This window comes from Trichechus manatus, unplaced genomic scaffold, assembly GCF_000243295.1.
Source record: "Trichechus manatus latirostris isolate Lorelei unplaced genomic scaffold, TriManLat1.0 scaffold00056, whole genome shotgun sequence".
In the NCBI taxonomy this organism is placed as follows: Eukaryota; Metazoa; Chordata; class Mammalia; order Sirenia; family Trichechidae; genus Trichechus; species Trichechus manatus.
Genome location: NW_004443992.1, coordinates 13,214,112 through 13,224,826, shown reverse-complemented (window position 1 = coordinate 13,224,826; position 10,715 = coordinate 13,214,112). Strand labels below are relative to the sequence as shown.

The 10,715-nt window shown below is 46.6% G+C and overlaps 1 protein-coding gene across 2 annotated transcripts in view; it reads right to left on the bottom strand.

Moving 5' to 3' along the window:
- Positions 1 to 10,715, bottom strand: part of NRP2 (neuropilin 2) — a 126,193-nt gene that overhangs the window by 66,991 nt on the left and 48,487 nt on the right. For both annotated transcript variants that reach the window (XM_004378255.2, XM_004378259.2), the window contains exons 6-7: positions 9,758 to 9,927; positions 7,712 to 7,867 (exon numbers count right to left, since the gene is read on the bottom strand). In XM_004378255.2, the coding sequence (XP_004378312.1) occupies positions 7,712 to 7,867; positions 9,758 to 9,927 (326 nt within the window). The remainder of the gene's footprint in view (positions 1 to 7,711; positions 7,868 to 9,757; positions 9,928 to 10,715) is intronic.

Below are 10,715 nucleotides of genomic sequence, written 5' to 3'. Positions count from 1 at the left end.
TGCCCCATAGGGTTTCCAAGGAGCAGCTGGTGGATTCGAACTGCTGACCTTTTGGTTAGCAGCTGAGCTCTTAACCACTGCACCACCAGGGCTCCCGTCTCCTATACACCATTAATCTTTGCCATCAACATCGAGGTGCCCAGGACAGTGCAGACACTACATGTCATCATCCCTGCCTCAGGGGGCCAACTGGAGGATTTCTGTCATTCTTTGAGCTCCTCCGAGGAGAGAGGCAGTGTAAGCTCATGGTGCTACCTGGCTGTTTAACCTTCCTAAATGAGGCAGACCCTTTGCTAGTCAGATGCAGCTTCTCATTACGTGCACTGCCTCTGATTTGAGTGGGGCTTCAGTATTCTATCGGCACACGCCTGTCTCTTCATTACCCATGGTGTGACCTACAGTTTATTTCCATTTTGCTGTAAATATCTGAATGCAGCTCCAGGGACTGCAAAGAAAGCAGGACATTTTTCAAACACAACTCAGTGCTGGAGCCCCGAGGTAGAAATTGTGCATGAGATGTTCTTCTCTCTTTTTATTAATATATATTTCTCTCCACTAATAAATGTTTCATTACATCCAAAGTTCTCCTCTTCCATCTACTTGGCACAGACACTCAAGAAGGAGGAGAACAAAGCAGGCAGAAAGAAGGTGGCAGGAATGAAGGGCAGAAACTGGGGAAACCAGTAGCACGTTTTAAAAATGTATCCCAGCAACAATCGTACCGACTCATCCTGATCGCAAAACCACCAAAGGCCTGTCCTGCCTTGCTCCCTCTCTGCCTTTGCATTTTCTCCAAAACCAGCCACCAGGTCTACACGTAAAAATAAATTGTTAACCAATGAATGTCATCCTATTTAATTAACTTGTTGCACCAAATAGGCAAAAGGGGGTGTTGCAATGGGAGAGAATGATGTTAAGGTCATGGGCATTTTTTTTTCCTGTTTGTAACTTATGGCCCTGATATTTCTCTCTTATAACTCCCCCTTAAAGATCATTAAAAAAAAAAAAAAAAAAATTAAAGCTACTTTCATTCTAGTGGATGTGGGAACTAAGCCAGATGCCGAGTCAGAAGGGATGTGTCTGTATGTACGTGTATGTATGTGCATATATCTATAGGTATGTATATGTATAAATATAGAAATACATACACATACATACATATATATCTACATATATATATGAGAGAAGGGAGAGTAGGAGGAGGGCAAAGAAAGCTCGCTTACAACAAAATGCTCATTTATGACCATGATGACCTCCTCTTGCCTCCTCCATGACTTTAGGGCTGTTTTTGTCATCAAGCAGTTTTCCAGACATAAAGGGAGAGATAGAGGAGCAGGAGTGTGTCAGGGGTGTCGGGCGGGGAAGGCTGGCCGGGTGCCTTCTGGGTGGGGGTGGAGGTGGGTGGGATGTGTGCGTCCCCATCTGTGTGTGCCTTGTGGGGCCCACTAGATTTACTGCAGGATTATGTTACCCCCATGGAGACGCTGAGCCCTGGAACACGGCATACTAACAGGATTAGGGTTTCAGGATTTGAGACAGGAAAGCATCAGAGAGGAGAGGAGGATAGCTCAGGGATTTGGGGCTGGAGGAGAGATGGGGCGGGGGAAGAGGGTAGCTCAGAGCAAGGATGGGGCTGGTAGGGAATGGCCAATGCCCTCCGTAAAGGTGGATATGTTTGCATCGTCTAACCGTGGTTATGTATGTTCTAAGAGGACCGAAGCTCTGGCCCTCCACACCTGAAAAGCTCCTTTAACTGGCGTGTCAACATTTCTTTAGGAGGTGCGTTTAACTCCCAGGTGGGACAGAGGAGAGTGGAAGTGTACGTACCAAGAGTGAGGCTCCCAAGCATATCTGCCACCTGGGTTTCTCTCCAGATGGAATCTCAGCAAACCACAGAGCAGGAAATGGTGACAGCAAAGAGCTTGGCAACCTACCAGGTGAGGCTTCCACTCTAATACTCGTTCTAGATACACTGGGGTCGGGACAAGGAGAGCTGCTTCCCCAGACCAAGCATATCACGATTCCCTTCCACGTCCCCTTCCTATTTGCTTGTTCCACCTGGCCTCTGTGCACAGAGGATTGGCCTGCGGAGCACAAGGAATTTAGCATCAAAGCTGTGAGTGCCAGGGAGGCTGGTCTCAGCTCCCAGAGACGGTTCAGCAACCACGAGAGTTAGGTGAAGCCAACCATGGGAGCCTGACAGGGAAAAGGTTCCAAGGTCTCTTGAGCTTCCTAAGTGGGGAGACTAAAGGTCTGAACTCATCCTATGGCAAATGAATAAGGGACAAACTTAATTACCTAGGGCACAGGATTCTTCTCAGTTATAATTGAGGGGGGCAGATAAACTAGGACTTGAACTTGGAAAGGGCATTAGCCCTCTTTAGAATATCCATAACCATAGCCATGGTTAGACAAAGCAATCATATCCATGACTTCTGAAGGCCAATGCCCATTACTAGCTTATGGTTTGAGTCCTTGTCCTAATCTTATATACAACAAACAAAGTTACTACACAGAAAGGGAAAAGTGGAAGCCAGTCACTCACCAAGAGGTAAAAAAGCGTTTCATTTTGAAAACTCAAATTATCAACTGAGGGAACAATTTCTTCCCTAACGTAAGCGGGAGGCTAGGACAGGTAACGTTTATCCGAGGCAGCGCAGGTGCAGGCCTTGTCAGATGTAGGAGAGAGACCTGGATGACTTATCACAGTGCTTTCCCAGACCTATGATTCTAAAAGAGGCAGATAAATATCCCATGGGGCCTTGTTACCTTTTAAATTGATAACTTGCTTCTGCTCAAGAAGAGCTTTGTGGGGCCTAATACATTAATTATATCTGCAGAGAGCCTTCCACTGCCAGATCTCAAGGTGCTTTGCCAATAGCAGCTGAAGCACCATTCCATTTAGGCAGACGGAAACATTGAGGCAGGGAGCTTTAAGAGAAATTTTTAAGATCACATGGTTTATAAGCTAAGAGGATCTGAAAATAGAAGTCACAGCACTCTGAACGTTAGCCACCTGATCTGGAGGTCTGGTTTTCTGACACCAGTCTCCTGATAATTTCACAGAGGGTTTTCAACTCTCCAATGCGTTTAAAAATGACTTGTTTTAATTTAGAAAATAAATATAGGACAGAGAACTTTTGAAGTGGAGTGTTTATTTGTTTGGAAAAGATGTGGCCAAGTCAAACAAACAGTGACTTCTTCCAACTCCACATCCTCATGATTCTACGATGAGGCCCAAACTCTGAAGTGAGGACCCCAGCACCGTAAGCCATGGGCCCAAGCACGGCTGGCCTTGGATCTCCACTGTAGCAGAGGCTCTCAATGAAAATGTACAATTCGTGGTCACTGTTCGTCTGGATGCAAAATGACAAGGAAGGCGTGGGTCTGACTGGTGAAAGCAACAGCTTGGAAATCAAAGCCTGGCGACCAGGTGCCTTCCAAGGGGACTCCCACGGTCCCCTATGTCCCTGGGGCAAATAGTCTCTGAGAGCTTCAATTCCATAGTCTGGGAAACGCTGTTAAATTCTGAAGCGAATAAGCTGGTGCCCGAGGGCTCTCTGAGCTCCTCAGAGGCCATCATTACATTAATACGTTGAGCTTAGTGCATTTCTGTCACTCATTATGGTGTAATTCTGAGAACTCTTGGACCCAAGCCTTATCTCACTCCTGTCCTCAACCTTCCATCCTCAATTTGGCCATCAAGATATAGTTAGCACCCCACAGACTCTCTTTTATCCCAAATTTCTTCTAAATACATAAGAGTAGCCCAGCAGTGCTGTGACTAGGAGCAAGGTAATCAGTTATGCTAACAAGATGGTCACGTTTACCAAATAAGGGAAACCTGAAGACTAGGGCTGTTGCTTAGACATATAAGGGCAATGGTGTCTCTGGGAGCCTCATCCCCCTGTGCAGACACCAGACACAGTCCCATCTCTCCAGCACAGCCTATCCCTCCATTGCAGACTCACGGAATCAGCATCTCAGAGGTGGGCAGGACCTCAAAAGCCCCTGTGGCTTTGAGATCTTCCCATCTTTCTTCACACACCCCTCTTGGTATGTATATACATAATTGCGTCTATAATTATACACATACACACACACAGACAAACCTACTACTATTATATTTACAACATTATGTCTATGCCTGGGGTGTTATTAATATAGCTGGTGAAACCAAAAGCAGTAGTTTCTGCTTGTGGTTTCTGAAGAAATGTATGTGAAGCAATTTGTATAATCTAAGTGAGCACATGGCTGGAAATGGGTTCCATCAGGCATACGAGCTCTCCGCCTTGTGGTTACACCATACATATGGATAAGAAGGGCCCGCCCTGTATGAAGATCATAGGTTCCATATTATGACATATGGAACTGGATAAGGATTGGGGATGCGCTGTACATGTGGTCTGCATGACGGGGCTGCATTTTACCAGAAGGATGCTTTAAAACCCCAGAAATAGCATAATCGCCTTTCTCATAGGCAACCTCATGATTACGTGTTGGACAGAAAGAGACTAAGAAGAGGCTGGCTTACTGCCTGAAGGAGACTGGAGCAGAGTTCCTTAGTCTTTCTTACCTCCTGGCAGCAAGAAAGTCATTCCCTCACAGGCCTAATTCTTGCCTCAGCCCAGCCTGGGTCCAAATTGTAAAGACAGTTTTGCAAAGAAATAGCACAGTCGTCCCCCCACCACCTTAAGCACTCATTAATCTTGTTTTCCTCTGATTTCCCCAATTCCCTGGTCTTTGGTACACTGCATCAGTGTTGACGGTGACCAGGGAATTGAAATCAAGTTCCCACATTTCCACCCCAAACATCCCCTCTTCACACCCCCTGCACTGGGAAGGCGTTTTTAAGCCTTTCCTCTGTACCACTGAACAAAACAGGCTGCTGCCTCCACCCCTGGTTTGCTTGGCTTCTAGGTCCTGCTGTCTGAATTTTGCTTTTAGGCCCACCACTTAGCACCAGCTAGCCTGGCACGGCGCCCACCATCCAGCAGCTACAAAGAGAACCTCAGTGGTGGCACTCAGTGTGGAGGAAGCCTCGGCCTCCACTGCCCCCCACACCCCTCCTTACCCCACCTCCCCCTCATGGCATCAAATCAAACTGCAGCAGACTTGACAAATCTATTTGGCACGGTTCACTCAACTATTTCAACCCGCACAGCGCAGAGCGCGGCACTGACACACCATGACCAGTGCGGAATCTGCACATTAAATACAGATGGGGGCGGGGAAAGGGGGGAAGGGGGAGATCTGCTAATGAAGGGGCAGCAGAGATCACCCTGCGAGAGAGGGGCTGGGGTGGTCTCCCCCCCCACCTGCCACACCCATGGCGGGTAAGGGAGCTGGTGGGGGCCAAAACCTAACTGGCAGACTTTCCACTTTCCTGCCTTCTCTAGGTACCCAGAGCGTGAATGTCTAATGGGGAGAGAGAGGGCTTTTCCTCTGTCCCAGCTTTCTTTATTTGGATAGGACTGAGACCCTAAAAAAAAATCCAAGTTAGCCCTTGGCTGCTGGGGAAGAAAATTTAGCCAAGAGTGGGAAGAGGAGAAAAGAGAGAGAGAGAGAGAAAAGAGAAAGTATCCAACATGAAAACGTTGAGAAGAATGATTCTAAAGGAGACCATAAAGCTAAATTCAATTCTCAGGAATATCTTCGCTGCAGAACAAATCCCAAGGATAAAGCCAGGGAGGACAGCATTCTATCAAAATGTGCAGCGCTAAGGTATTTCCAAAAGCAGATTTCCTACAAATGGTGTTTTAAATAGCATACCAGTCCATCTGTGTGCTTTTAAAATCAGCTTACGCTACAGTATCCCTCTGGCCTGTCCTGCTTAGTCATTGAGCCTGGATGGGGAGACAGTCAGGTGAACTGCCGTCTTCTCCCCTAGGACCCACCCTAACCCAGCTGCCGGTCCTCACCTACTTGAGCAGAGCTTCAGGGCAGGGCTTTGGACCAGTTCCTTCCAGTTCAAACCCCTGCTGAGACCCCAGCTGAGAATTTGCGTTTCTAACAAGTTCCTAGGTGATGCTAATGCTGCTGCCTAGGGACCAATTCAGAGAACCACTAGTAGAGCAGTGGTTCTCAAAACTTATTAAATATAAAAATCACCTAGGGATCTTGTTAAAATGCAGATTCTGATGCAGTCTATCTAGGGTGGAAATGCAAATTCTCAGCAGGGGTTCCAACTGAATGAACCGGTTTGAAGCCCTGCTTCAGGGTTCTATCAATTTCTTATTGAAAATGGTGGATGGAGAGAAGGTATGAGTGGAAAACAACTGGGGAGGGATGAGGACTCAGCCCACAATGCTCCCGGCACCCTCTGCTGACTCAGGCTGGCCATTCCCCACCGGTGTTTGGCAATTCCTCCTGAAAGAAGTCAATGAGAAACCAGACCTGCCCAGCATGTCAAGGTGAAGTCTTCCAATGGCTGAGCACTTCATTTCCTTTATCTGTGGAATGAGGGCATTTTTTTTCTTTGATACCTGCTAGTATCTAGAAGCCACGATTTTCAGATGAATGGCACCTCGTTACTACGGTGATTTTAATTAAAAAAAGAACTACTCTTAAAAACTCACTTTTGCTCCAGTGAAACAGTACCAGCAATATAGTTCAGGATTTTCTGTGTCCAAAATCTCCAGCTGTACCAAGAGACGCTGCTTTGGGGCGGCCATGGGAGCTGAGGAGACTCCCTTTGGAAACGGGCTTGGGCACCTCTAGGCTTAGCCACATGTTCCCTTTTTGATAATTCACACCCTGGCAGACCAGGGTCCTGGTGAAACTGTCGTACTAAAGAGGACAGACCCTTTTCCTCCCACCCCAATTCCTTTCCCAGAAGGATGAGCAGTGTCTGACATCACATTCTCCTCACAGACCTGAGAGTCAGCCCATGATGAACCCAGTCTGCAGGGCCACAATGACAGACACCGCCACCCAGATGAGACCTCTTGCTGTTTCCAATAACCCCCCCCCATAGGCTGAGGGTACTGTATAACCAGCACACCGCTGCCAGCTCCAGCTGCAGGCCCGCTCACTGCCAGAATGCCATGTGTCTTCAGAAAGCTGAATGCCAGACATTCATCCATATGTACAACAAAAACCCCACATCACCCACACGGACCACACCTCTGGGAGCCGCAGACACTGAAGGCACCAGCCGGGAGCATTCAATGCTTTGTTGCCAAGCGTGATTGCCAGTTCAGATCCCATCTCCCTGACACACTGAATTTCTGCTCATTATTTATTGTCCTCTTTCTTCTCGGGGACATTGTGATTCCCTCTTAGGATTTGTGCCCTTTCATTTCCAGACCTCGGTAACTCCTGAACTGCAGCTTCATGTGGTTTTGTGATTGTTTGCCCAGCATGAGGAAGGGACTCAGGCCATAAATGCTCAATGAATCCTGTATGGGGAGACAGGGGCTGGGAAAGCATTTTCTCCTTCATTTGCAGTCAGAGAACACACTACAAGCAAGCTCTCTCTCACTGCTGTGCAAAGAGGCAGCAGCAACCAGGCTGTCAGAGAAATGGTGTTTTCCAATCACTTTAGCATAAGAAAGAATATTTGCAGGGTAAGCATCTCCCTTGCCTCCATCAATTATTTGAGCTTCACTAAACAAGGCCTCCTCCTCCATGTGGAGCTGAGTTGAAGCTCCTTCTGCCCCACCCCCGTGCACCATTTCAGAATGCCTTTAAGGTAGAGAAATGGATTCACCTTGTGGTTTTTGCCATGCCGGTACATCATCCAGTCTTCACCGTTTGTGCTGACTTCCAGCTTGTAGGATTTGACATAGTAGCCATTCTGGGTCTCCCTGGAAATTGCTCCCTGAGTTGCAATGGCCGTGAGCATTGTTAGAAAGCGCAGGTCCACCTGGAGGAGAGAGGTAGGTGAGTAAGGGGACCACCACTCCCAACACAGGGCAGCATCTTGTTTTTTTCTTCAAAGGGCACAACTGTAATGCTTGGTTCACAACCTGTGTTTGTGATTCACTCATACATATTTGTAATTAGTATCAGTTTGTGATTCTACTAGACCATAAAACTCAACTTATTTGATGCTAAATTGGGCACCTGAATATGTAATTTGATTCTTTCTCTTTCTTGCAAATCTGAATGGACAGTATTAAGCTGATCTTAGAGTAATCATTGACCATCTAGAACTATGATCTCTTCTTACTAAACTATGGCCTGCCTTGGATTCTGAAAGCAGATACTGTTTTAAAGGAAGACTAGCTAAATCCAATGCAATCCACTCCACTTCAATCCACTCCACTTCAATCCACTCCACTTCAGTCCAATGGACTTATGATGCACTAATTGCAAAAGCCTCAGCTCATGGCTTTCCCCCTCCTGTCAGCCCCTCACTCCATTGTATTTTCAGTTGTGCAGGTCACTGAGGGGTCAGAAGGCGTGCAGAGTCTGCCCAAGCAATTAGGCTTATGCACCAAGTCCTGACCTTTTGCTCTATGAAGAGAATGGCCAACATTTTGAGGAACATCCCCCTCCACAATGCCAAATCCATTTGGAAAGTGCTGGATGTCATTCCTTTGCTGGCCACAGTGCTTCTTAATGGCAACCTCTGTTCGACTAAAATTTAGCCAGAGCACACTGGTCACATTCAATTCAGCAAGCACTTATTGGCTACTTACTACGTACTCAGCATTATTAAGCATTCAAAAGAAGTACGTAATACCACATATGTGTGTGAGAAACAGGTAGAGTGTAGCAAGAGAAAGTGCATGACTAAGGACCAAAAATAAGGAATATAATCAATGGAATGTCTCAGAGAGCTCTGCACTCCTGATTATATAGAAGAATTTTCTGGAAGCTTTGCAGAATGAGAAGGACTTTGGAGAGGCAGACAAAAATAGCCTTAGGGTTGCACAGTTAGAACCTCTGCGGACTCCCAGAAGTTTACAAGCGGTCTTTCTCCCTTTCCTGTTGTCTGCCTGTCATGGTCACCTGTGAGCAGAGGTCACCATATCACATTAGAGCTAGGACAGGCTTGTCATTGGGTCACAAGGCTATCTGTCGTGTGTCACAAAAGCAGTGGTTGCTCTAGTTTGGAACTAGCAGCTTGCTCTTCCCCTGTTTATTTCTTCCCAGGGGATGAGAACTGGACCAGTCTGTACTGCAATGGGAGATCACCCAACACAAACTGCAAGTCTTATTCAGAAGGAAAGCAAACACTAGTCTGAAAAGATGCTGCAAAGCATCTGGCAACTTGACTTTCATTCCTGGTGCTGACATTTTCCCATGTGTCATTCTGATAGCTATGTGCAAAAGACCTTCTTGGTAAGGTTCTCCCTAAACAGCAAAGATCAGGAGGAGCTGCCGTGCTCAGCTTGCACTGCAACAAGCCTGCCATTAGGAAAACGCTCCCTCCACCCAGCCCATCTCTAATGCCCCCCTATGCCAAGAATGAGGAAGAAAGACCTGGAACTGTTTACAGAATGATCTTTGGCTAGCTATAGTCATAGGACAAACAGCATCTCCTGTCTGCTGGCCAAACAACTTTTCCAAGCCTGGTAATCTCCATAAGGGAAGACAAACATTTTATTCATCATTTTATCCCAGCACTTAGCACAGTATATTTGCATCTGGCACACTTTTTTTGTTTCTTGTTTTAAATGAATGAATGAAGTTCTTCTATATGATGGGTTTGTTTTCTTTGTGCCCTTCTCCCACTCTAGCTAAGAAACCACTCCCCTGCCTCACCAATACACACACACTGCACACCCGCTAGTGTCTGAATAACTACCTGGAGATACTCCTTGTTGGAATCCAAGTTGGGGGTCCAGCCATTGTCATCACCATGAAGCCGGCTTTGTTGAGGGGTCCACCTCCTGTCCGAGTAGGTAGATGATGCACTAATCTGTTCATTAGCAATCCGGCCAGACTCCATTCCCAGGGGGACATTGCACTGAAAGTCTGGGGAATGGAGATGGTCAAGGGCAGAGTTAGGTCTCTCAACGTCAAACTCCCGGGACCCACAAAACTCGGCTCCCTTCCAGGGACAAGTCCTTGCAGGCATGCCCTTATCTTAAAGACCTGATTATACACTCACATTTTAAAAACAAGTACACCACCTCATAGAGCTTGACAACCCCTCTGGGTCTGAAAGAAACTAAATTGGACCTAAAAGAAACCAGGCTATGGATAAATAAGAATCATAATACAAAATAAAAACACAATTTAGAGCACAAGTACTGTTACTGCTGCAGGCTATGGATGCTCACAGAAGCCAGATGCACCGTTACTGCAATACAGGTGAACGTGAGATAGACTCGCGGCAATTTGGGTGGGCTGATACATCGTGGGAAGCCTGCTTTATTAATAAACACCCAGGAGGCATTTTTGCTTCTTTTTTTCACTCAACTATCTCGTGAGTTCTGGCACAAAAGACAGACATTACAAAGCATAAATGCTTTGTCTTTGGGAAGCCTCTCCGTGAGCGCTTGCATGTCACTCTCTGGTCCCTGTACCGCCTATCTGAACAAATAGACCCAGAAGTCACTTACTTTAGCCTTGTGCCATCCATTAAATTGCTGTCCTTCCCATGAACACCGTGGACACTGATTGAAATTTGTACGTGCGTGTGTCTGATAAAGGCTAGCAATCTCTTTAAGGTATCAAACCTATTCTTTAGCTGTGTGACTGCACGGGCCATTTGCAGAACCTGGTGCAATTTGCAATACTGCTTCTTTGTCACTCAAACT